Source organism: Typopeltis vanoorti, chromosome 16, assembly GCF_054136105.1.
Source record: "Typopeltis vanoorti isolate ZY-2024b chromosome 16, IOZ_Tvanoo_1.0, whole genome shotgun sequence".
Taxonomy (NCBI): Eukaryota; Metazoa; Arthropoda; class Arachnida; order Uropygi; family Thelyphonidae; genus Typopeltis; species Typopeltis vanoorti.
The window spans coordinates 19,441,731-19,468,985 of NC_143564.1; the positions used below are offsets into that span (position 1 = coordinate 19,441,731).

The 27,255-nt window shown below is 35.0% G+C and overlaps 1 protein-coding gene across 1 annotated transcript in view; it reads left to right on the forward strand.

The window, feature by feature from the left end:
* Positions 1–27,255, forward strand: part of LOC150097881 (very-long-chain 3-oxoacyl-CoA reductase-B-like) — a 201,268-nt gene that overhangs the window by 25,743 nt on the left and 148,270 nt on the right. The window contains exon 4 of the mRNA XM_090406335.1: positions 3,328–3,438. Coding sequence (XP_090262461.1) covers positions 3,328–3,438 — 111 coding nt within the window. The remainder of the gene's footprint in view (positions 1–3,327; positions 3,439–27,255) is intronic.

Sequence of the window (27,255 nt, forward strand, 5' to 3'; positions counted from 1 at the left end):
CTTCTTTATATTTATTTTCTATGTTCTTAACAAACGTTATATAAGTCTCTGATCAGACCACACTTGGACTATTGTTCTCAGATTTGGTCCCCAGGATTTGAAGGGGATAAATTAACTGTGGAAAGGATACAAAGACGGATGACAAAGATGGTTTCAGGACTGTACAAGGATAGTTATGAGGATCGGCTGAGAGAATGTGGACTGCAGAGTTTGGTAGATAGAAGAAGGAGAGGTGATATGATTGAGACTTTTAAACTGTTGAGAGGTGGTTACAGGGTTGACACTGGGGAGTTCTTTCGGTTGGTTGATCAGCGGGAAGGAGCGATGACAAGAGGCCATCCCTGGAAGTTACGAAAGGAAACTGTGAGCAAGAGGGTAAGGAGTGGTTTCTTTGTGTGGAGGGTGGTTGAGCCGTGGAATGCATTGCCTGATGGAGTGGTGGGAGCGAGAACGGTCAGTGAGTTTAAAGAGTGGTATGATAGACTTTGTGTTTCTCAGCGGGGGACCTCCCCTCGATGAGTCTTGACAGACTTTATGTCTTAGGAAGGACCTCCCTCGATGAGTCTTTTGACTCCTTGAAGGCTTGAATAATAATAATAATAATTAACAAAGTCTTCCCATGACTTTTGTTTAGCCAGTTTTACACAGTGTTTAGCTTTCTTTACATTTGTCTCTGTATTCTTTAAGAGCACAAGCTGACTTATTTACCATGAACTTTTGATATGCTTTCTTCTTTTCCTTCACTGCCTCTTTAACTTCCTGTGTCCACCACGGAGTTCTAATTTTTCTATCTTTGCACACAACCTCACCACATGCCTCTCTGACTGAATCAATCAGTGTTTTTTTCAGGGCTTGCTACTGAATCTTCACAGTTTGGTTCCTGCTCTCAAACTCTTTCATTTTTTCTTTAAAATCAGTTTGTGTATTTTAGTCTACAGTTCACATCTGAGAACTGCTCAACTTTTATTCTCTTTAAAACTTTCTTACATGTTGTTCTTTTCAATATGAAATTCAATTTTATCCTGCTCAAGACTAAATGGTGATCACTCTCAATTTCAGATCCTCTGAAACATCACTATCCACAATAACATAGTCAATGAGACTTTCTTATTCCTTGCCTCTTCTCTCCATGTGAATTTGTGCACATTTTTATGTTAGAACATTGTGTTGGTAATAACCCGTCCATGTCCTGATCAGAAATCCAGCAGGTATTTGCCATTATTATTAGCTTTGCTCTCTTCTCCAAATTTTCCCAAAATATTTTTGTATGTCTGACAATCATTTCCTACTCTGCTATTTAGATCCCCAACAAGGACCGGCTTTTCCTTTTTCATTGTGTCAGTTGCTTTCTCTAAAGCCTCAAAAAATTTCCTCCACTTCTACCTTAGTAGAACCTTCTGTGGGACCATAGGCACAAATAAGTCTAATTGTCCAGTTCCCCATTCTCATATTTGCCCACATCACTCTACTTGAGACTGCCTGCTATTGAAGAAGATTAGCCTTGTATTTAGTGTTGAATACTATGACTACTACTTCTTTTCCTTGATTGTCATTTCCTGAATATAACATTTTGTATTTATTGCTCAGAACGATCTCACCAGTTTTTGTCTTTTTTGTTTCAGTCATCCCTATTATGTCGATTTGGTACTTATCCAATTCCTCAGCCAGCTCCATTTCTTTGCCATTCAGGCTTCTTATGTTGATAGTACCGATCTTGAACTCTGGTAATGTTGAATTGGGGTAAGTTTTAGGATTTGTTCCAGTAGCTGACTTTTCGCTGTTTGTCCTGGTTACCTGGCAAAAACGACGGGGTGCCTTGTTTAAACGGGCAATGCCCCAGTCGGCATGAAATTCTGTCGTGTTGTACCATCATTTGAAATTTTGGTTTAAGCCAATAAGAGTACAGTTTGGTCAGCATAAATCCGAAATTGCAGCCTGTTAGGTATCTAGGTAGATACCTAACAGGCTGTGCCACGAGAAGGTGAGGATTGGACATTAGGTCTGAAGCCCTGGTCGGTTCTCTGCATTCCTTTGAAGGCTATGTGGAGGTCTCCTCTCAGTTATATCGCTTTGACCCTTAAGCACCCTGATCATTTTGATATGTACAGTATCTTCACCAAATCTCCCTATGTTTGTTTTGTATTTCCTGTTTTCTATTCTGGCATTTAAATCCCTTGCTAGTCGCAATGTCTGTTTTATTTGTTTAATCAATGACTTTTTGCAGTTCTTTGTAAAACGATTTACTGTCTTCTTTTCCCTCTTTTGGTGCATATGCACCAATTATTATGTGATGTTTTGAGCATAGTTTCTATTAATCTTTTAGTCCAGTAGTTATAATGTACAATATTGTTCTTCATAGATTTGTGTATCATTATACCTGCCTTTGCTCTTTGCTTTTTTTAAATTCCAGTGTAGATTTCTATATAGCTATTATTTCTTTGGTATCTTTTTGTTTTTTCTGTTATTATAGCATTTGCTCTGTTAGAGTGTTTCTCTACCTCTAGGCTTTCACTCTTTATGTCTTAGATGCCTTAGAGCAGATGTAAAACTTTACACCCTGAGAACTTGCATCTCCCCTATGACTACCCGTCATCCTTTCCTTTTGTGTTTTCCTGAAGTCAAGTTTGGTTCACTGTCATGTGCAGGAATATCTAAGGTACTCTTTTCTCTTGCAGTTTCACTTACTGTAGGCAAACAGGAAAGTTGATATTTTAATTTGCTTAGTAATACACCAAGATTACATTGTATATCTAGAGTCTACATCTAGTTTTGCTTTGCATGCTGTCTTTGCCAGATACAGAGTTGAGTGACATAAAACTAGTTTTTTAAAAAAAAAAAAAAAAGAGCTGGTAACAGAGCACTAAACTAAATTTAAATAGGCATGATTGCCGCAGGCATTCCCAGTTTTGGGAAGCAGTTAAACACCTGATATCACTGTTATTTATTTATCATTTTTGTTTCATCCAGTATATATATTTTTCTTATTTTTGACTTGAACTCTAATTGAATTCTGGCTTACTACTTGTCATGTCGCATATTACATGTGCCATAGATAATTAAGCATTTTGTTTCACTCTGTTTATTGTTGCGTATTTGTAGCTTCACATTTCAGCTTTGATTTTAGGAAAATGTTGGTCACTAATATAAATTATGTGACCCACTTTTATTCACATTTTATTCATTTAATAATTTCATTTTGTCTTTACCTTATGTTTCTAAGTTCTCTCATTTATCGATTTATAATTTTTATTATATACTGTATAAATGTTTCTTGCCTTTGTTGATAGAATTTAATGTATAACTTATTATATGTTATTTTAATTTCAGAAAATCAGTTTAAGGTTAAAACAAAGACTATAGCTGCTGACTTCACTAAAGGTACTGAAATTTATGAAATAATTTCTAAAAATATTGAAGGCCTGGATGTAGGAGTCCTAGGTAAATATTTTTAAACTTAGTTACATATAGATTCTTCTCACACTAAATTTCATAATGTATTTTGAGCAGCAGTATTTTTTTTTTTTATAACAGCAGTATTTTTTTTTTTTTTTTTGTTAATGTTTTTAAACTTCACTTAAAGTATTGGCCAAGTTACTTTGGTAATTACATTGCTGATTATTAAATGAAAACCCAGACGTGATTGTAAACTATAGTATAGAAAACTAAATATAATAATTGATTTTAACCATATGGAAGAAAGAAAATACCAAAAATAATGGAGAAAACGCCTGAGCTGCTTGATACCTAAGAAGAAGAATGATAAAATAGTTTATGGAAATTACTGATGCATTTCTCTCTTATGTATAGCACAGAAAATATTTACCTCTATTTTGAAGAACAGGTTAAACCCATTTATGGAAAATATAATTGGTGTCTACTAAGAAGGTTTCAGGAAGGACAAATCTACAATTGATCAGATACATGGAAAATTCAGAAGTACAGGTTAAAATAGGATTAAAACAAGGTGATGGTCCTACTCCAATACTTTTAAACTTAACTTTGGAATGTGTTTTTCAATCATTGCAATAGATACTAAAGACACTAATAAACAATTTATTAAAGAAATTTTGGGAGTTGGATATAATTATTCATCAGATTTTTCTTGATTTCCAACAAGCATCATAATCTCATATAACTTTCTTGATTAACAGAAGAAAGTTATATGAGATTATGATGCACTTTTGAATACCAGATAGTTAGTAAGACTTACAAAGTTAAAAATTGAAAATTCAGAAGTACAGGTTAAAATAGGATTAAAACAAAGTGATGGTCTAGCTCCAATACTTTGAAACTTAGCTTTGGAATGTGTTTTTCAATCATTGGCATAGGTACTAAAGACACTAATAAACAAATCAGTACAGATTGTAATATATGTATATGATATTAACATCATGCCAAGAACGAAGGAAATTGCACAAGAAATGTATTTGGAACTAGAAAAATCAGTTTTTTCTAGTTCCTCAAAATTAATCAACAGAAAAACCAAAATAATGATTAATACCAGGCAGAATCAATTAATAGATCGTCATCATCATCAAATTCCTGCCATATACTCTGAAGGGGTGTACAGGATATGATAGTACTACATAAAAATTTTACATCATTACTAACTTCCTATCTACAATTCTCTGCCAAATCAGTCTGTTACCTGTCAAGACTCCAACATTATCAGATCTTATATTTTTAACTTCTAAGGTACTTTTTACTGTATCAATCCACCTATATCTTGGTCTTCCTCTGGGTCTTTTTCCTGCCAACCTGGCAAAGAACACTTCTTTTGCTAATCTTTCCTCTCCCATTCTGTTTAAGTGACTATACCACCTGAGAATAGCTCTGGTAATGCATTCCTGGATGACGACAACAATTTCAAGTTCTTTCTTAATATCCTCGTTTTTAATATGATATTATCATTGATGCCATCTGTTCATACCCCTTATCTTTCTCAGGAGTCTCATATCTGTGGTCTCTAGTCTTTGGTCAAGTGTTTTACTTCTGACGCATCTCTCAGATCCATAAGTTAAAATTGGTTTGAACACTATCTTGTATACAGCTAATTTAGTGTTTTGACTAATTTCTCTCTTATTCCATATAAATTTATTCAGTTGACTTCTTACCATACCAGCTTTGTTGATTCTGTTGACTATTTCCATATTTAATTTACCATATTCACTAAAAATCGTGCCTAAATAGCTGAAATGTTTTACTCGTTTTATAGGTTCTCCAATCACAATGCAGTTGATATTTTTAATGCTTCTGCCTATTTGCATTGCCTTTGTCTTGTTGACAAACAAGACAAAGACCTTCATACCATATCTATTACAACAATTATTCAATTTAGTCAGGGAATCGTGCAGACTTCTACTGGATTTATTTAGAAGTGTAACATTGTCTGCATATAGCAGACAGCTAAGATTAACATCTCCAATTTTGATACCAGGTTTAAGACCATTTTCCTTCATAATGTGATCCTTATAGATAATGAATAACAGAGGAGATAATCTACATCCTTGTCTCACACCGGATTTAACATTAAACCACCTTCCTGTACTTCTTTCAATTCTTACTGCTGACTTACAACTCAAATAAAGACTAAGTATTCCTTCATATAATGCCCCATTGACATTATATAGCTGTAGCGTTTTGAATAGCTTTTGTCTTGGCACCTTGTCATATGCCTTTTCCAAATCTACAAAACTTAGAATACAGATCCATATTATATTCGCAGGATTTATCAACTATTTGTCATAAAGTGAAAATCTGATCCTGACAGATCATTTAGTGTTTTGTCTTATTTCTCTCTTATTCCATATAAATTTATTCAACTGACTTCCTACCATTTTACCTATTTGGCCTGAATCAGCTTGTTCTTCACCAAGCTTTACTTCCACAATTCCTCTGAACCATTTCTCAAGTATACTTGCATAAATCTTACCAGGAACACTCAGTAAAGAAATGCCTCTAATTCTCACATACAGTTTTATTTCCCTTTTTATATATGGGTACTATGAGAGCTCTACTCCAATCATCTGGAATTTGTCCCTCTGTCCAGGCCTTCTGAACTATGCAGTGCAGCCACTGTAAGACTTTTATACCACCATACTTGAGCATTTCTGGTCGAATATCATCTACTCCATCTGCCTTTCCACATTTGAGGCCTTTGATGATTTTTTTACTTCAAGTATGGATTTGAATTCTTGCCTGCATCCCTGTTGAGTGTTTTTTACCACTGTGCTATCACTGCTTGTTTCGTTCAGCAGTTTTTCGAAGTAATTAATCCATACTTCAAGGATATCTTTTTCTCCAGTTTTCATGTCATCTTTATCATCTATGATTCCCTTTTCAGCACTCTTTTCTTCATTTCTGAGCTTCTTCAACAACATCCAAAATATCTTGCCATCTTCTTGATATTTATTTTCTATGTTCTTACCAAAGTCTTCCCATTACTTTTGTTTAGCTAGTTTTACACAGTGTTTAGCATTCTTACATTTGTCTCTGTATTCTCTAAGAACACACGCTGACTTATTTGCCATGAACTTTTGATATGCTTTCTTTTTTTTCCTTCACTACCTCTTTAACTTCCTATGGCCTCAATGGAGTTCTGATTTTTCTATCTTTGCACACCTCACCACATGCCTCTCTGACTGAATCAATCAGTGTTTTTTTCAGGGCTTGCCACTGAATCTCCATGGTTTGGTTCCAGCTCTCAAACTCTCATTTTTTATTCAATCATGTTTGTGTATTTTAGTCTACAGTTCACATCTGAGAGCTGCTCAACTTTTATTCTCTTTAAATCTTTCTTACATGTTGTTCTTTTAATGTGAAATTCAGATTTATTCTGCTCAAGACTAAATGGTGATCATTTCCAATTTCAAATCCTCTGTACACTCTGATGTTTTGCACCAGGGAGAAAACATCACTATTGACAATACTTTTGTTCATGAGACTTTTCTTATTCCTTGCCTCTTCTTTGTGATTTTGTGCACATTTTTATGTTGGAACATTGTGTTAGTAATAACCAGTCCATGTCCTGAGCAGAAATCCAACAGGTATTTTCTATTATTATTATTAGCATTTCTCTTTTCTCCAAATTTTACCAAAATATTTTTGTATGCCTGACAGTCATTCCTACTCTGCTATTTAGCCAACAAGGACCAACTTTTCCTTTTTCATCATGTCAGTTGCGTTCTCTAAAGCATCAAAAAATTCCTCCACTTCTACCTCAGTAGGACCTTCTGTGGAACCATAGGCACAAATAAGCCTCATTGTCTAGTTCCCTATTTTGATATTTGCCCACATTACTCTACTTGAGACTTCCTACCATTGAGGAAGATTAGCCTCGTATTTGGTGTTGAATAGTATGAGTGCTACTCCTTTTCCTTGATTTTCATTGCTTGAATATAACATTTTGTATTTATTGTTCAGAAAGATCTCACTAGATTTTGTTTTTTTTGTTTCAGTTACCCCTATTATGTCTGCTAATTATCCAATTCCTCAGCTAGCTCCATTTCTTTGCCATTCAGGCTTCTAATGTTGATAGTACCGATCTTGAACTCTAGTGATGTTGAGTTGGGGTGTGTTTTAGGATATGTTCCAGTAGCTGATTTTTCACTGTTTGCCTTAGTTTCTTGACAAAAACAACGGGGGCCTTGTTTAACTAGGCAATGCCCGGGCATGAAATTCTGTCATGTTGTATCATCATTTTATTTTGGTTTAAACAAATAAGAATACAAATTGGTCGGCTAAATCCCAAATTGCTAGCTTATCGTTATTCATTCAATATACAGGTAGATATCTAACAGGGTTCACCACGAGAAGGTGAGGTTTGGACATTAGGTCAGAAGCCCTGGTCGGTTCTCCGTATTCTTTTAAAGGCTGTGTGGAGGTCTCCTCTTAGTTATACAGCTTTGATCTGTATGCATTCCAGTTAATTGATACAAGTGTGAAAATTGGGAACTTGAAAAAGGAACAATTTAAATATTTAGGAATAGTGATTACTAGCAGGAATAGATGAAATTCGACTTCAAGTATGGAGATAAAAAAGTCGTACAGTGGCTGCACTGCATAGTTCAGAAAGCCTGGATAGAGGGACGAATTCTAGATGATTGGAGTAGAGCTCTCATTGTACCCATATATAAAAAGGGAAATAAAACTGAAATGTGAGGCATTTCATTACTGAGTATTCCTGGTAAGATATATGCAAGTATATTTGAGAAAGGATTGTGGAAGAGAAGCTTGATGAAGAAGTCTCTATTTGAAATGAATCCAGCTTGATTCATTCCAGATAGAGGCTATCAGATTCAGATTTTCACTTTATGACAGATATTTGAGAAATCATGAGAATATAACAAAGATTTTTAAGTTTTGTAGATCTGGAAAAAAGGTATATGACAAGGTGCCAAGCTATTCCAAACACTACATTTATATTGTATTAATGGAGCATTATATCAAGCAATACTCAGTCTTTATTTGAGTTGTAGAATTGAAGTACAGGAAGATGGTTTAATGTTAAATCTGGTGTCAGACAGGGATGTACATTATCCCCTCTCTTATTCATTATCTATATGGATCACGTTATGAAGGAAATATTGGAGACATTAATCTCAGCTCTTTGCTTTATGCGGATGATGTTATACTTCTAAATAAATCCGCTACAAGTCTGTGAGATTCCCTGACTAAACTGAATAACTGTTGCAATAGATACGGTATGAAGGTCAGCATTAAAAAGACAATGACAATAAAAATTGGCAGAAACATTAAAATATCAACTGAATTGTGAATGGAGAACTTATAGAACAAGTAAAATATTTCAGCTACTCAGGCAAGATTTTTAGTGAAGATGGTAATTAAATATGGAAATAGACAACAGAATCAACAAAACTGATAAGGTAGGAAGTCAACTGAATAAATTTATATGGAATAAGAGAGAAATTAGCTAAACGCTAAATTAACTGTATACAAGTCAGTGTTTAAACCAATTTTAACTTATGGATCTGAGAGCTGGGTTAGAAGTAAAACACTTGACCAAAGACTAGAGACTGCAGATATGAGAGTCCTAGGAAAGATTAGGGGCATGAACAGATGACATCAATGGCAATATCACATTTAAAATGAGAATATTAGGAAAGAACTTGATATTGTCAGCATCCAGGAATGCATTAGCAGATCTAATCTCAGGTGGTATGGTCATTTAAACGGAAAAGGAGAGGAGATTAGCAAAAGAAGTATTCTCTGCCAGGTTGGCAGGAAGACCAAGATATAGGTGGATTGATATAGTAAAAAGTGCCTTAGGAGAAAGAAATACAAGATCTGATAATATTGGAGTCTTGACATTTAACAGACTAATTTGGAGGAAAATTGTAGATAGGAAGTTAGTAATGATGTATATTTTTCATGTAGTACTCTCATATCCTGTACATCCCTTCAGGGTATATATATCAGGAATTTGATGATAATGATCACTAGCCAACCAAATAAGATGGTGGAAGTGCAGAAGAATGGTAATGAGGCTTTTTATTCTCTCTCATGTGTACTCAGTTCAAAAGATATTTATTGGTAGACTAAAGTAAAAATATATAAGTCTATAATTCATCCAGTTGTCACCTATGGATGTGAAAACTGGATATTTATGGCAAGAGCAGAGAATTTATTTCAGTTTTTGGAAAGAAAATCCTTTGAAAAATATTTAGCCTAGTGAATGATAATGGTCTCTGGAGAATCAGATAAAACCGTGAGTTATATAAACTTTATGTTAAGAAGAAGAAGGCATTTTAGGTGATGAGTTTTTATATGTTATGTATGTTACATGGTGGGTATTATAATGTAGAGCAGTATTTTATTTTATTTTGTTGAAAGTTTATTTTTCACTTGGTTAGAGTATAATAAATTTAGTTTAATCCAAGTGTGAGCAAACAAAGTTTGCACCTGAAAGTATCTTCAGGACTGGGGTAAGGTGGTACAACACCACATGTTATGTATGTTACATGGTGGGTATTATAATGTAGAGCAGTATTTTATTTTATTTTGTTGAAAGTTTATTTTTCACTTGGTTAGAGTATAATAAATTTAGTTTAATCCAAGTGTGAGCAAACAAAGTTTGCACCTGAAAGTATCTTCAGGACTGGGGTAAGGTGGTACAACACCAGGGCACTCCTTGCAAAGGTGGAGCAAGATACCAGCACTCCTATCTCAGTATCTCCCATAATGCAAAACACATCTCCTTGCAGATATGTCTAATGTTATGCATTAAGGGAAGGGCCACAACCCAGACTAGTTTCGACCTTTATTGAGGTCTCTTCAGTGGGAGCCAGGCCCTGGCTCCCACTGAAGAGACCTCAATAAAGATCGGCAGTTAGAATTGAAGGATGTACAGGAAGATGGTTTAATATTAAATCTGGTGTGAGACAAGGATGTACATTATCTCCTCTGTTATTCATTATCTATATGGATCACATTATGAAGGAAAGTGGTATTAAACATGATATCAGAATTGGAGATGTTAATGTCAGCTCTTTGCTTTATGCGGACGATGTTATACTTCTGAATAAATCCGCTACAAGTTTGCAAGATTCCCTGACTAAATTGAATAACTGTTGTAATAGATATGGTATGAAGGTCAGCGTTAAAAATACAAAGACAATGAAAATAGGTAGAATTGTTGAAAATGTCAACTGTGTTGTGAATGGGGAACCTGTGGAACAAGTAAAACATTTCAGTTACTTAGGCACGATTTTTAGTGAAGATTGTAAATTAAATATGGAAATAGACAACAGAATCAACAAAGCTAGTATGGTAGGAAGTCAATTGAATAAATTCATATGGAATAAGAGAGAAATTAGTCGGAACACTAAATTAGCTGTATAGAAGACAGTGTTCAAACCAATTTTAACTTATGGATCTGAAAGCTGGGTCAGAAGTAAAACACTTGACCAAAGACTAGAGACCACAGATATGAGAGACCTGAGAAAGATTAGAGGCATGAACAAATGGCATCAATGACAATATCATATTAAAAGCGAGGATATTAGGAAAGAACTTGACATTGTCGGCATCCAGGAATGCGTTAGCAGAGCTAATCTTAGGTGTTATGGTCACTTAAACAGAATGAGCAAGGAAAGATTAGCAAAACAAGTGTTCTCTGCCAGGTTGGCAGGAAAATGACTCAGAGGAAGACCAAGATATAGGTGGATTGATACGGTACAATGTGCCTTAGACGATAGAAATATAAGATCTGATAATGTGGGAGTCTTGACAAGTAACAGACTGATTTGGAGGAAAATTGTAGATAGGAAGTTAGTAATGATGTAAATTTTTCATGTAGTACTATCATATCCTGTACACCTCTTGAGGGTACATGTCAGGAATTTGATGATGATGTTGACATATATTTATTAGCTACTTAGGTGGCGCTTTTTGAAATTGTCAGTTATTATTTAATTTGAGCTTAAAATGTACTGAAAATGCCTTATTTTACTATTAAATAATCTTTTTACATGAGTTTTTCTGTTATTAATTTCATTATATGCTAAAGTTGCATTACTTTGGTCAACCATTAAAACCACTGGCTTGACCTCTGGTGGAGAAAAATTTTACTTCATCAAAGCTAGGAATAAAGTCCTGTTATTATTATTATCTATTTGGTTAACAGTCATTAAGAAATATATTAAGCTAGAGAGCAACATGCTCTCACATAATTACCCATATAAGTATACATGTAAATTAGAACAAAACAGTATGGATAATGACAAATAAGAGTTGAAATTGCTTAGAGTCCTGAAGTAAGGGTTTGCTGGAAAATTTGAAGAACTTAAGTGGCTGAATATGTGCCATCCAATTTCATGGGATTTTTATGCCACCATTATTGTTAAGATTAGGATGGTTGATCAAAATTTCATCTTCTTCTTCTTCTTCTCTTCCATCTAAGACAGATTGAGTTTTCCACTGAGCAGGATCTTCCAGTCTTCTCTATTCCTTGCTTTTAGAAAAAGTTCATTATAAGTTCTACATCTCGAAATGTTCTTTATTGATTTTGGCCAGGTAATTCTTGGTCTCCCGGGTCTTCTTCTTTCAGTTGTAAAAGTATTTATTAGGATGTTAGGTAGTCTGTCTGCATCTATACATGCAGCATGGTTAAACTATCTCAGTTGTTGTTTTCTAATTTTTTCTAATATTGTCATCTTATGCGATAATTCTTGTCTAACTGTGCTATTTCTTTTCTTTTCTATCCAACTAGTTTTATTTATTTTTCTTAAGCATTTCAAATGCTAACAGTTTTTTTCTCCTCTTTTTTCTTAATTGTCCTGCTTCTGCTACATAGATAACTGTTGGTATAATTATTGATTCATATAATTTGATTTTGGCCTTGTTTAGATATCTTGTTTGTTTGTTTTCCAGATTTTCTGTAATTTTCCTATGGTGGTCCATTCTATTGCTAGTCTGTGTTTCATTGTTTCGAGTGCATCTATTGTTTCTGTTAGTTTTGATCCAAGATATATGAAGTTATCTACTTGTTCTATTTGTTCTCGAATTAGGGTGGCTGAGATGTTAGTTTTGTTCCTCCCTGTTTTCACCACTTTTGTCTTTTGTATGTTTATTACATGTCATATATTTTACAGGTTTTGTTTAGTTTGTTTATCAATCTTTGTAGTTCATTTGTGAGTTCTTGCAATAAGAACAAGATCATCTGCATATTTAATATTATTTGTATTTAATCCATGATATTGATTCCAGGCTTATTATCTATTGCATTCTTTACAACTTCTTCCAGATATATGTTGAATAGGCATGGGAGATAGTGGACATCCTTGCGTTACTCCTTTTTGGATCTCTATGAGTTCTGTTGTGAGTGTGTCCTTTTTAATTATTGCATTTGTCTTAGAGTAATATTTTATAAAAAGCTGTATTATATATATTTATCTATTGCTTTTTACAGTAGAATTTTAAGAAGAATTTCTCTATTGATCCTATCAAAAGCTTGTTTAAAGTCCACAGAACAACAATATAATTCTTTATAGTCTTCCCAGCTGAGTTCTGCTAGTTGGTGCAATGTGAAAATCTGGTTTTCGTTGAATAGTTTCCTCGAAAGCCAGCTTGATCTGTGCCTATCAGTTCTTCATAGGTGCTTTTTAATCTATTTTGTATAATTCTTACAAATATTTTGTAGGTGTGAGAAAGTAAATTGATTGAGCTATAATTTCTGCAAACTCTTTTGTCTCCTTTCTTGTATATTGGGATGATCTTTCCAGTTCTCCAGTAATTTGGCATAGGTAATAGGGTAATAAGTAATAGGATTGTTAAATATTCTACTGATGTGCTGTCTCTATATGACTACAGTTCTGTAGGAATAGTATCAATACCTGGTTCTTTATTGTGTTTCATTTGTTTTATTGTGTATCTAACTTTAATTTGTGTATCTAATTTTAAGATTTTTGGGTAATCGTTATTTTCCTCTATTATTGGCATTGTAGTTTTATTTCCTTGATGGAAAATAATCTTAAAATGGTTTGACCAGATTTTCCTTATCTCTTCAATATCCCCGATTTCAGTCATCTTGTTGTTTATCACTGTTACTGCTTTTGCTGAGAATTCCTTTATAATTTCTCTTATAGTGTCATGGAAGACTTTCAGGCTGTCTTGTTGGTATGCTTCTTGGCATTTTTTAGCTTTTTCTTGTAGCCATTTTGCTTTGGCTTTTTTTGCACAATTTTGCTGCTAACTTATTATTATTATTATTATTTCCCAAGACCTCATGGAGTCAAAGACTCATCTGGGAGGTCCTTTTATCACACACACATCTCATCATACCGTGTCTTAAACACACTCAAACTCTTTGCAGACACCACACTCTCAGGCAAGGCATTCCAATCATTCACAACTCTGCACGAAAAAAAACCTGCCTCTCACTCCATTACTCACACCCTCTTTATACAGTTTCCAGGGATGACCTCTGGTTCTCCCCTGATCTCCCACTATTCTCTGTAGAACTTCTCCACCATTGATCTTATAACAACCCCTTACCAACTTGTAGGTTTCTATCATATCTCCCCTCTTCCTTCTCTCCACCAGACTCTGCATACATCTTCTCAATCTTTCCTCATACTCGACATTCCAGAGGTCAGAAACTACCTTAGTTAGTCGCCTTTGGACCCTTTCCAACATCTCTTCATCCTTCTGAAAACCCAGTGACCAAATATGGGCACAATATGCCATGTGTGGCCTAATCAAAGCCTTATACAATGGAACAAGAATCTCCCTACTTCTACACGTCAATGTCCTCCGCATCATTCCCAGAAGTCTTTGTGTTGTCTTCACAATTTTGATGTGTCCCCAAAATTTTAGATCCTTATCCACTATCACCCCCAGATCTCTTATTTCCTCTACCTCCAACAATATATTCTCACCAAGCATAAATTCTGCATCCCATCTTTGTTTTCCAAATTTTAAAACCTTACATTTTGCAACATTGAACTCATATCCCCATTTTCATACCCAATCACTCAATTTATTCAAGTCTTCTTATAAGGCCACAACATCTTCACTACTCTTCATGGTTCATCCCAACTTTGCATCATCTACAAACAACTGAATTTCTCCATCCAAATCTTCGTCGATATCATTAATATACAAGTTAAATAGTAATGGCCCTAAAACAGACCCCTGAGGCACTCCACTAGTGGCTTTCCTTTTCCTGCATATCGCATTCCCATACACAATTTGTTGATACCTATCAGATAGCCAGTCTCCAATCCAATGCACTAATCTAATATCCAACCCCATCTGCTCTAGTTTGACTGTCAACTTATCATGAGGTACTCTATCAAAAGCCTTTGTGAAATCCAAGTATATTACTGTGTATCCTTCTACTTTGTACAAGAAAGCAGTCATTTTATTGTAATAAGAAAGTAGATTGCTAAAACATGCTGTCCATCAGAGATTATACCATTGTTGTCAACCCAACTCTGGATCCTAGTTCTCACAAGCTTCTCCAACAACTTAACCACAACACCTGATACAGAGATAGGCCTATAGTTTGATGCTTGAGTTCGATCACCTGCTTTATGAAGTGGCACAATCTTGCCCTCCTTCCCCTCTTTAGGAACTTGACCAAGTGCAAGACTCGTATTAAAAAAATATGTCAAGGCAGGTGTCGACTCTCTGGCACATTCCTTCAGAATACGCGGTGATATGTTATCAAGTCCCACAGCCTTATTTACATCTAGTTTACTCAACTCCCCAAACACCTCTTGCTCACTTAGGTCAGTCTCTCCTCCCCATCATCAACTGCTCTCAATCTCTCCATGAAGTCACATTCACAAGATTGAAAGAACTTTATGAAGTGCTCATTAAGTATCTCCACCACACATTCTGCAACAGCTGTCTTTATACCATTTCCTCCAATCAGTGTCATCCTTCCATAATCATTCTTTCTTTTGCTGGCTACATATCGAAAGAACTCCCTAGGATTCTTTTTGGCTTCATTAGCTAACTGCTGTTCATACCTCTCTTTAGCTACTCTCACCAACCAAATCACCCTCCTTGTCTGGTCTTTGTAGACCTCATGAAATTGGTTACTTCCACTTCTCTTATGCTGCCTCCACAATGCCCTTTTTCTCTGTATCGCATGCTTAATTTCTTTATTCATCCATCTCACACCTACCTTATTTAACTTTCTCACCCTTGGAATACATTTAGACATTGCATCTACTAAATAGTTTTTGAAAATCCCCCAAGCAGCATTGATCTCTTTTCCAGCTAACTCCTCATTCCATGCTACACCTGCAAGCTGTCTCCTGAGCTTTTCATAATCACCCCTCCCTTGTAGTTCCACATATACCCTTTTTTCACAGGGGTCCTTGCACTGCTGGCAACCACCCAGGTAATCACCTCATGGTCACTTTCACCAATTGGTGGATGATTTGACACCTCATTTATAATTACATTCTCTGATGAGATGACCAAATCCAAGACCTTAATCCTCGTGTGCCCTCTGTTACATACTGTCTGAGGTAGTTATCCCTCAAAAACTCAAGAAACTCATTTTCTTTACTTCCAGTTGCTATCTCTTCATTCCAGTCTATATTGCCATAATTAAAATCACCGATAATGATCACCCTTTTCTTATTTGTTTGGCTTATTTGACTATACATTTCACTATCACCACCATTCACATTACCAGGTCTATAACAACATCCCACCAAGTATTTCATTCTATTCACCTCTATCTCACACCATACTGCCTCAAAACCACTGGCCCTATTTACCTCTTGCATCTCTACCTTGTATGGACATAACTCTTTCTCTATCATCAGTAGCACCCCCCTCCCTTTTTACCCCTACATACCCTTCCATTTCTATTCCTGTCAGGATGTCGTCCTCATCTAACCATGTCTCACTTATTCCAACAATCTTTGGGTGAACAGACGCAATTAGTGCTACCATTTCATTTCATTCACCTTGTTTCTTATACTTCTAGCATTGGTATACAAACATGACAGCTCATTTCTTGATCTACAGCTAGTTCCACTGATACCACTCACTTGATGCGATCTCTCCATGCTGGACTGAAGCCATTTCCCTTTCTGCTTCTTCATTTTAGAACCCTTTTCAATTTCATCTGTTTCCTCTTGATTCCTGGTCATCCCATTTCTTTCCTGCCTACACATGCTCTCACCTCCTGTTGGAGCATCCACCTTTCTCACGCTGTGTACCCCTGTCCACCCTGAGCCTCCCAGTTTCCCTGCTCCTCTTGCACACCCATTCTCTCATTTTCTATACTCATACCACTCACTTTCACATTCATTTCCACTCCTTCAATCTCTCCTGTCTTACTCTCCTGCTCTTCCACATCACTCCCCTCTCAATCTGATTCATTCTCTCTATTCACTTCTCTACCTTCCAGCAGCAGTCTCTCCAAGCGACTCACACCATAACCACTCAAATGTAGTCCATTGCTCCCACACAGCTCACTTCGTCCTTTAAACTCATTCCACACATTAACAAACTGTACTCCCATCTCCTCTTTTTTAGTGCTCTGTATTTTGCTCTATTCTCTTCATTGTTTTGTTGTTTTACAAGTATCTTGGCATCTCTTTTTTCTTCTATTGTGGTTAGGATTTCTTGGGTTATCCACTGATTGTTTATTTTGGGTTTATTACCTAAAATATCTTTTGCAAATGATAACACTGTTTCTTTTCCTGTTTCCCAGTATTTTCTGATGTTTTGAGAGATGTCGGGTTTTAATCTCAGGTGCATCTGTTCTAAAAATTGACTTTTAATTTTGATGGATTGAATCTTTCTTCTTTACTGAAATTATTTTTCCTGTTAAATTTTATTTTCACTTTGTCAGTTAATATTTCATGGTCAGTGTCAAAATCGAAACTTCTTAATGTGTGAACATTATTTACTGATCTTTTCCATTGTTCGTTGTATAACCTATGCAGTTCTTTATATTACCATCTGGGGATGTCCATGTATATTTATTATTAGGGCGTTGATAGCGCAATGTGTTTGCATTCATTAGATCATTTACTTTACAGATGTGTAGTAATAGTTCTCCTCTGTCATTAAGCTCTCCATATCCAAATTGTCCCATCACATCATTTTTTATCTAGTGCAGACTTTCCTATTTTAGCATTAAAATCTCCCATCACTATCATGAGTTCTCTGTTTTTTTATTCTATCTATTTCCTGTTGTAGTTCCTCATAGAAATTTTCTATTTCTTCCTCTGAATGGTTACTGTCTGGCACATATATTTGGATTATTTTAATTATTTGACCTCTTTCTTTTGCTTGAAATTTGGCTGTGATTATTCTGGGGGACACTGGTTTTATTTCAATTACTGAGTGTGTATGTTTCTTCTCAATTAATAATGCAACTCCTTCTCTGTGTATGTTATCTTTTCTTCCTGAGAAGTATAATCTTCCTTCCGGTAAATCCATAAATCCCTCTCTGCACTAGTCTGTCTCTGATAGACCTAAAATATTCCATTTCAATCTTTTAAAATTTTCCTGGATTAATTGCAATTTTCCAGGTCTGTATAATGATCTTATGTTGAGGGTGGCTACATACCTCATGTCTTTTGCTGACCACATCACTGATTCACCTACTCAATGTGGTTTTTGAGTAGGTGCGTCAGCTGTCCCGCACGCAGTAGCATTTTCTCTGTTTGTGGATCTGCTCCGGTTTATGGTCCATGACTCTTTATTCTTTATTCAGAGCAACCCGTTTGGGTTTCCCCCATCCACCACCTGGGGACATGCCTGGTAGGAGTATGGCCTTCCTCAAGAAAATTTCATAGGCTTCTTTAAATTTGAATTCATACCAGTTTTTGTATGATGTAAAGAACAGGTACTTTTCCAATAATTTTGGTATAGGGTTTAAGAGCCTGATCTGAGAGACCTGCTTCACCAGAATTGTTAAATTTAATGTGTCGTTTGTGTTCTTTTTTACGGATAGGAATTGGTAGGAATAGTACATCTAGATTCACCAATATAAGATAAGTTACAGGTGCAATGGATATGGTATATTCCAGGGTGGGTGGCCAAATGGGGGAGAGGATCCTTAGAGGAGTTGAATATCTTTTGTAAGTTTATAGGTGGTTTAAAAGTAGCATTAAGATTATAATAGTGTATAATATCTAATGTCTTTTTTTTTTTTTTCACCAGAGGTCAGTAGTTTTAACGGTTGACCAAATTAATGTAACTTTAACATACCATGTAGATTGTAACGTAGCTTGTTTCTTTGTATATGTGTGTATACTCCAGATGATGACCTTAATGTGAAGGTCAAAGCTTCCAGTAATTATTTTGGTTTGTTTATATTAAACTGAAGTTTTACTATAATATGATAGTTGTTTCCATAATTTTTAATAATGAATTCTGATCACCGTGTAATGTAACCATGAAGAAAATGATTTTTCTTCTACTTTCTCATTCATCAGATGACAGGTTGAATCTCTTATTATGAACAAATCTTTGCCATCTGGCTCTATCTCTGATCATTTCTGTCATCTCTCTGAAGCTCGATAATTGACCTTTCCTCCAATAGGTAGCCCAAGTTCTTTTTGGGCTACCTATCGATCATCTTCCTCCAATGATTCCATTCAAGACTATATTTGGTAATCTTTGAAGCGACATTGTCTGGAGGTGTCCAAATAATCTTAATTGCTATTTAAGAATTATAGTTGTCATATCTTCTCTATAGTTTAATTTGTGTTTGACTTGCTCATTTGTTTTATGTTCAGACCAGTGAGTCTTATTTATTTTTCTTAAGCATTCCATTTCGATCGCTCTGATTTTCTGTATTTCTTTCTGATTGAATGTCTGTGTCTCAGCTCCATATGTTGCTATAGGTATAATAATGGTTTATAGAGTTTCAGTTTGAGGCTTTTTGAAATGAGGTTATTTTTCCATATTTTGTTTAATTTATTCACATTAGACCATGCTTTGTTAAATCTGTATTTTACTGTTTCTATGTTGTCGAGGTTGTGAGTAATGAGACTGCCAAGATATGTTCTATGCTTTACTTGTTCGACCATGTGATTTTTTTAAAGCTGATTGACATTTTTCCTTATCTCTTCTTAATTTCATTGTTTTAGTTTTGCTTAGATTGATTTTCATTGCAAAAGTTTTGCACTCTTCATCGAAACATTTTATTATTTTTTCCAATTGTGCTTTAGATTCTGCAAGAATAATAATATCCGCATATTTAATATGGTTGATATTCCTGCCATTTATTTGTAGACGTGGTTCTTCTACTATGGATATGAATATTTCTTTGAGATAGATAGTAAATAAATTTGGTGAGAGTGAGCAATCCTGCATGAGTCCTTTCCTTTGAATTTGTCTGTCTTTATTTTATTAAATTTAACAGTTGCTTTGGTATCTTTATAATACTTCGTAAGAGATACTGTTAGAGAAGCAACATTAAAATTGCACAAAACAATAAGCGGAAAAAATTAGATTGTAAGCCTAAAGTCCTATGAGAGATGACACTTATGGATGCTGTTGAATGGGATGTCAAGAATTAAAGTTTCTCAGATCTTGGAAAGTTTAATACAATCATATTTATTAAGATTAGGTTAGTTTTTTTTTTATAGCTGCTGCTGATTCTCAAAAAAAGTCTTTCAAATTTATATTTGTTGTGGCCTAGTAGTTTTCCTCCATTTGATTCTATGCAAGGCATGGTCAGCTAGACCTGACTGACCATATGCATGGTGGCAGATATATTTCTTATATTCTTTTAGGCAGCTGTTTGCAGGAACAAGGAGTGTATAAACACATGGAACAGAGAAAGTAGGTAGAGGATCATTGTGAGAGCAGGTGAGGGCAGCCAGATTCAGATTAGGTTTGAATGTAGTGCAAGGATTGTACTTTTTTAGAGTTCTGGCTATTTTATATATGTAAGAAAGTTTTAAAAATAATCAGAACAGAGCAGCTTTCAGAGATGAACTGTAGACACAAATATTCTTGGAGAAAAAAAAATGAAAGGGTTTGGAGACTCTGGCCAACTTTGAAAAGCCATTGATTGATTTAACTAAAGAGACACATAATGAAGTTGTCTGCAAGAATAGAAAAATCAGAACTCCATTATAGATTGAGGAAGTTAAACAAGTAATTAAGAAAAGAAGAAAGTAAATCAAAAGTCTTCAAGAAGAGAAATACAGAGAAAATTGTAAATAAGTGTAGTAGTATGTAAAAGTAGCTAAGCAAAAAGTCATGGAAAAACTGGTAAGAATATAAGGGGAATGCATCAGGAGCATATATCAATACTTTGGTGGAAAAAGCCATCAAAATCCTGAAATATGGAAAAGCAGCTGGAATAGATGATATTTGACCAGAAATGCTCAAGTATAGAGGTGTAAAAGTTTTGTGAGTACTTATAATTGAAAAAGTCAGAACTTTGATTTCCAGATAACTGTAGTAGCACTCTCATAGTACCATCTGTAAAAAGGGAAATAAATCTGACTGAATGAATTTTAGAGGAATTTTCCTACTGTGTTCCAAGTGAAATCTATGCAAAGCATACTTGAGAAGAGGCTAAGAATAAGCTTGGGGTTCAAGCCAGATAGGGGGTCATCAGGATTAGATTTTCACTTTAAGACAAATAGTTAAGAAATCATGGGATTATAACAAGGATATACACTGCTTAGAAAGAGGTCAATGTACACTCCCATGTAACAAGTCATGTGTTTGTAGCAGGTATAAATTGGAGGAATATGATGCTCCTAAGTCAGTGCAACTGTGTCTGAGTGAAATGGCTGTGAGAAGGGAACTAATGAAGTTTGAAAGAGGCATTTTGATAAGATGCCATGCTACAGGCCTATCTTTGGCAAATTGTTGACAAATTGGGCCATCCCAGGTCAACAGTTAGTTATAGCCTACCTGAGATGGAAGCATATGGAGTCATCTGCAAGTGCTATCTATAGTGGATGACAAACACACTCACTGAACATGACTGTAGGGGGTGCTACAAAGAATAATATGTAAAAATTGCCTTTCAGTGGCCGACATATTGAATTAGGAGTTCCAGGCATCGACTGGAACACGAATCTCCACAAAAACATTCACAATATGGATTTCCATGATAGGATATAATATACAAGTCTCCCACATTTCCTGAACCAATATGCAGCATCATGTTCAGTGGTGCAAAAAACCTGTGAAGCTGGATGCGGAAGCTTGGAAAGCTGTGCTATGGAGCAACAAATCATGATATGCCCTCTACTGAGCAGATGATTGTGTATTGCAGATGCCCTGTGAATGTCTCTTACCAGAGTACGTAACCCCAACTATGAAATTCAGAGGTTGTGGCGTGGTGATATTTTGACCTCAGACGTCTGTTTATGGTGCCATGATCATTGAACTCTGAGAGGTATGTGAACATTCTGGACAATTTAATGCTTCTTGCTTTGTGGTGTTTCTACATCACTGACCATTGTCTCTTTCAGCAAGACAATGCACCATGTCATAAGGCTGCTGCTGTAACTGCATGGTTTGTGGACATGAATGTCACTACAATTACTGGCCTCCACAGAGCCCTGATCTCAACCCTACTGAACATCTGTTGGATGAACTGGAGCTTCAGGTGAGGTCAAGAGATGTCCATCCCACTACAGTCCACAACCTCATTACATGCCTACAGGGAGAGTGGTCCAAAATTCCCATTGGTCACTATTGTACACTTGTGAAAAGTATGCCCCATAGGATTGCTGCAGTTTGAAGTCATATATCTTATTAAGTGGGTGCCATGGTTGTTTCTCTTACTATAGTGTCCACTGACTTCACTTCTTTTCAAGCAGTGAATTTAAGTTTATTAGATCTGGAAAACGCATATTATAAGGTGTCAAGGGGATGTTATATGGTGTAAATGAAATGTTATATCAAGCAGTATATAGCCTGTATTTAAGTTGTTAGTCAACACTTAGAATTGAAAGAAGAAAATGGTTTGATGATGAGGTGTAAGACCACGTTGCACACTATTTTCTCTACTGCAATTTATCATCTATATGTATCACATTATGAAGGAAAGTGGCATTAAATCTCATCTCTTTACACATGGTTTCCAGGATTATAAAAGTAAAATTCAAAAATGGGTGGACAGGAATATGATACTCTATAGGGAGAAGCATGACTTTGTAAAAGGTAGGTCCTGCCTGAATAATTTATTCACATTTTATAATAAGGTGACAGCTGAATTGGATAAAGGAAATAGCTAAAACATGATACTGCTGGACTTTGCAAAGGCATTTGACAGAATACTACATGGAAAACTATTACATGAGTTGGAGCAAATGGAATGGATATGATGCTGGTAGCATGGATAGGGTGTGGCTGATCGTCAGATATCAGAGGGTGGTGTATGGTGGAGTGGAATCAAGGTGAGGTGACTAGTAGAGTGGGACTACTGCTCTTTAATTTGTACATTAATGATGTATAGTAGAATATTTGAGGGGGGGGGGTGTTTGGTTGTTCGCTGATGATGCAAAACTGGAGAGGGTGGTAGTTGATGAAGGCGATGTAGATATCTTACAGGATGATTTAAATAAATCGGCAGTGTGGGCAAAGGACAAGTTGTCAATTTAATGTTGTAAAATGTAAGGTAATGAAAAGATTATATACTTCGTATCATATTGATGGTACTAGTTTACAGGAAACTGATGAGACTAGGGATCTGGGGGTAATGGTAGATAGTGATTTAAAATTCAGAGGACATATTGCAAAAGTTGGCAAAATAATTCACAGGATTACCTGAATGTTGAAGAACATATTGACAAATAAAGATAGGGAGGTTATTATCCCTCTCTATAAGGCTATGATTCAGCCACAGTTAATCAAATCGGTGCACAGTAGTCAACGTATACATGTTTACTACTGTGCACAGATTTGGGATTCTATACGATTCACACAAAATAAATTTTTCAGTACATGGGAAGTTGTTGGATTCTGAATATATAGAGATTTGAGTAATTAATATTTACTTCAGAATCCAACATGATCTTCCATCACATAAGCTAGACTTGTGATTATTAATGAATCACTTGTTTATAAATTAATATTCATGTAACTACCTTTAAGTTCTATTAATAATTAATTAATTATTCAAGGATATATAATAATAGTGAAAGGACTCTGTATTAAAATATTATTGAGTTTATTTTATTTATTGCTATGTTAATATTATAAGAATTTGTATTCAACATTTTAACTGCATATTAATTGAAATGTAAATATTCCTTATTTGTTCCTGTATGTAGAGGTATAACGTTGTGCAATACCTCTGTTTTATTATATCTTGTTTTAATTGTCATGGAGACGTATGTAAGATAGCGAGCGCAAGTTTAGACAGAGCATGGCAGATCGGTATTGAAGGGCTGGAAAAGGATTTTAATAGAAATAGAGCACGAGAAGGGATATATAAGCGAAGAACAGACAAAACGATTCATTTGGGGGAATCAGAGTGAGATAATAGCGAGTAGAGATATAACAGCGAGTCGGTGAGTCAGTCAAGTAGCTCGCTAAGGTCTAATAGTCAAGGAGTGAGTTAGCTAGTAAGTTGCAGAACGACAAATAAAGCGACGGAAGATAACAAAGTAGCAACTGGATGACTAGTGATAATTTAGTTGGGATTTTGACTCAAGACCGACCTTTCAGGGACACACAGAAACTTGAAGAATAGCACGGAGTAACTAAGAGAATAAGTAGAGGCAGCAAAGTTAAATTTAAACGATAGCTGTGCTAAGAGATATAGTGCCTGAAAGATTAATTAAATGCTGGAAGAATAGGCAACTGTACATAAAAACTTCAAGTTAAAGAATTACTGCGTGTTACCTTAGTTCATGAGTTATTGGTAGAATACTGAATTGGTCAAGTGATGTCAAAGATAGTACAAGCCTTTTGCTCCAAGCAAGAACCTTTTAACTATGTGAATTGCGACCATAAATTTATTCAGTTATTACTAAGAGGATTTGTTTTGTTTTTAATGAGTGCTGTTAATTGTTTTAAGTGAATACAGTTTTAAAAGGTGTCCGTACATAAGTAGATGAACAAGGAAATTTACCGGTAAGAATTAACCAACTTTGTTACTCCTATGCAGAGATATGTGTGTTTTTTCCTAAAATATCTCTACATTAACAGTAACTTTTGTGAAGAATAGCTGGCGTGTGGATTTAAGAGTGTATACTTGTGAAGAAGCGTTGCCGCCCTTATATTGTATTTGAAACTTAAGTAACTATAAGATATTGTTGTAATTGGTTACTAAGGAACTTATGACATTGAACTTTTTCAAATGGTTAATTGAATTTTGTGAAAGCTGTATTTCAGACAACAGATTAGCAATTGCCTGAAATTATATGATTAAATTACCAGATGAGCCAAAATGTTTGTAATACCTTATTCAGTGACTTAAACTAAAGTGTATAATTTGTAAGCCTATATTAAATGTTTGTTTTGTTGATCTAAAGTTGTACTTTGCCTGAATCTCTTTTACTGCACCATTCATAAAATAATCGAACCAAAGCGGGTGAAATAAATAAGTTAAATAAACTCGGCCTGTATACATAATAATAACACATAAAAAGGAAATAGTTGAGAGTTGGTTTTATTTTAATTCTTTGACTAATTTAGATATAGAGTGGCGCAGTCAATAAATACAAATTTTCTCTATATTTAGTTTAGAAATCAACTAGCAATTTATTTTTTTTGTTTAAGAACATCATAGTGACAAATTGAACGGATCCAAGGTATAGGTTAAGACAAAATAGGATCCAACAAAATGGCGCAGTCGACAGGATTTGAATTCACTATCATGTGATATTAAGAATTAGATTTTGTTATAGTATAAAAAAAAAAAAAAAGGGAAAAACTGATCCTAAGAACTTAAAGATAGATTAAGTGAATCAAGTGAATTGGTTGTAAATTAGAATCAGGCAAACATAGAAGTTGTTTTAGGATTGTGATAATTTTTAAAATTGTTGTTAATAGATTAATATGGTTGTTTCATCTAGTTCTAAAATGGAAGTTAGTGAATTTTTTTGTACAGTGAACCCACAACAGGTTTTCCTCAGTTTTCGGATGAAGAATCAGATGATATACTTTTTTTTTTTTACTTATATTGAAAAACTTAGAGAAATGGCAAATTGGACAATTTTCAACTGTTAATTTTACTCAGAAGTAAATTAATAGGCAAGACTAGAACATATTTTAACTCATCTCCAATTCTCAAGGATACATTAGATTATCAAATATTTAAGGACAACCTTATTTCTCAGTTATCAAAGTTAAGTATTGGCCCAAACTTATGGAAGTTACAGAGAGTTTCACAAAAGGATAGGGAAACTGTCTCTGAATTTTACAATCGGTTGTTAACTTTATCTAATAGCTTAAATGTCACAAGTGAAGATAAACCTCATTTAGAATGGGCTGTGTTCCAGCAATTCTGCCAAGGTGTTAGAACAGAATTGAGGGAAACAGCCTATAAAAGAAAAATTTTTACATTGGAAGAGTGTTTTAAAGCTGTAAAGGAAAAAGAGTAGATGATAGGGGATCTCTCTCCCACATCCAGTATAAGCCATATAAATATCTTAGCTGTCATTAACAAGACTGAGAAGGAGAATAAAAAGGAAGGAAGAAGGATATTGGGGAATATCCTATAAATTTTAATCAAATGTCAAACAGTGAAAATCAATCTGACAGAATGAAATTAATGGAAGAAATGAAAGCTCTAGTTCGCCATGAAATGAACATATTGCTGCAACCAGTAATAGATCGTCTCGATCAGGTGGTGACAGCTTGCATCTATTACCTTGAAATCTCATGAGAATAACAACCTCTCATCTGATGGGATCAATAAGATGATAGAACAAGAAGTACAAAGACAAAATCTGCCCATATTAACAAATCTGGATAGGGTGATACAAAAACTAGAGGGTTTTGGTCAACAAGTACCTAATAACTTTCAATCTCAAGAAAGGAAGGAATATCTCACTAGCCTTAGAGATCCTCCTAAATGCTTCAGGAGCAAAAAAATTGGACACCTTGCTAGAAATTGTTATTTTAACAAGAAAGATTACTCTATCAAAAATTGGGATTCAAAGTTTGGGTACATACCCACAGAAGAAATAAAAGAATTCAGAAACACCAAGCTTCTAATGAAAGAATGATGAGAGTTAGAGGAGAAATCCTGGATTCTAAATGTAATATTTTGTTTGATACAGGATGTAATGCTTCAACTATTAGAAAGGACTATTTCCAAGGTATGAGACATAAATTAAGGAATAATATTGCCAAACTTAGACAACCTGTAAGAATTACTACTCTTTTAGATTTACAACCTGTAAGAATTACTACTCTTTTAGATACTTCGTAGCATATGAAAAGGTTCGAGCAAGAATCTACCTACCAGAATTTAAGCTAAATGTCTGGCAAGACTTACTTATCATACCCTAAACCACTAACATAAGCTCCCACATCATATTAGGAACAAATTTCTTAGAAAGATATCAGTTCTAATGTGATTTTTTTAAAAAGGAAATATATCTAATGAACAGGAAAAAAAGTGTCAAAACAAATGGCAATTGTATGGATAATAGAACAGGGAGACAGAAAGAAAGGTTTTATATACCTGAGAAAGGATTTACCCCAAATAAAGTAGAACTGTCTATAACTGAACCGACTGTGGAGGATAGTGATACACATTCTGATATGCCTTATCAACCAGAATCAAAATGTAACACTGATGAACATTCTCAACAACTGATAGTC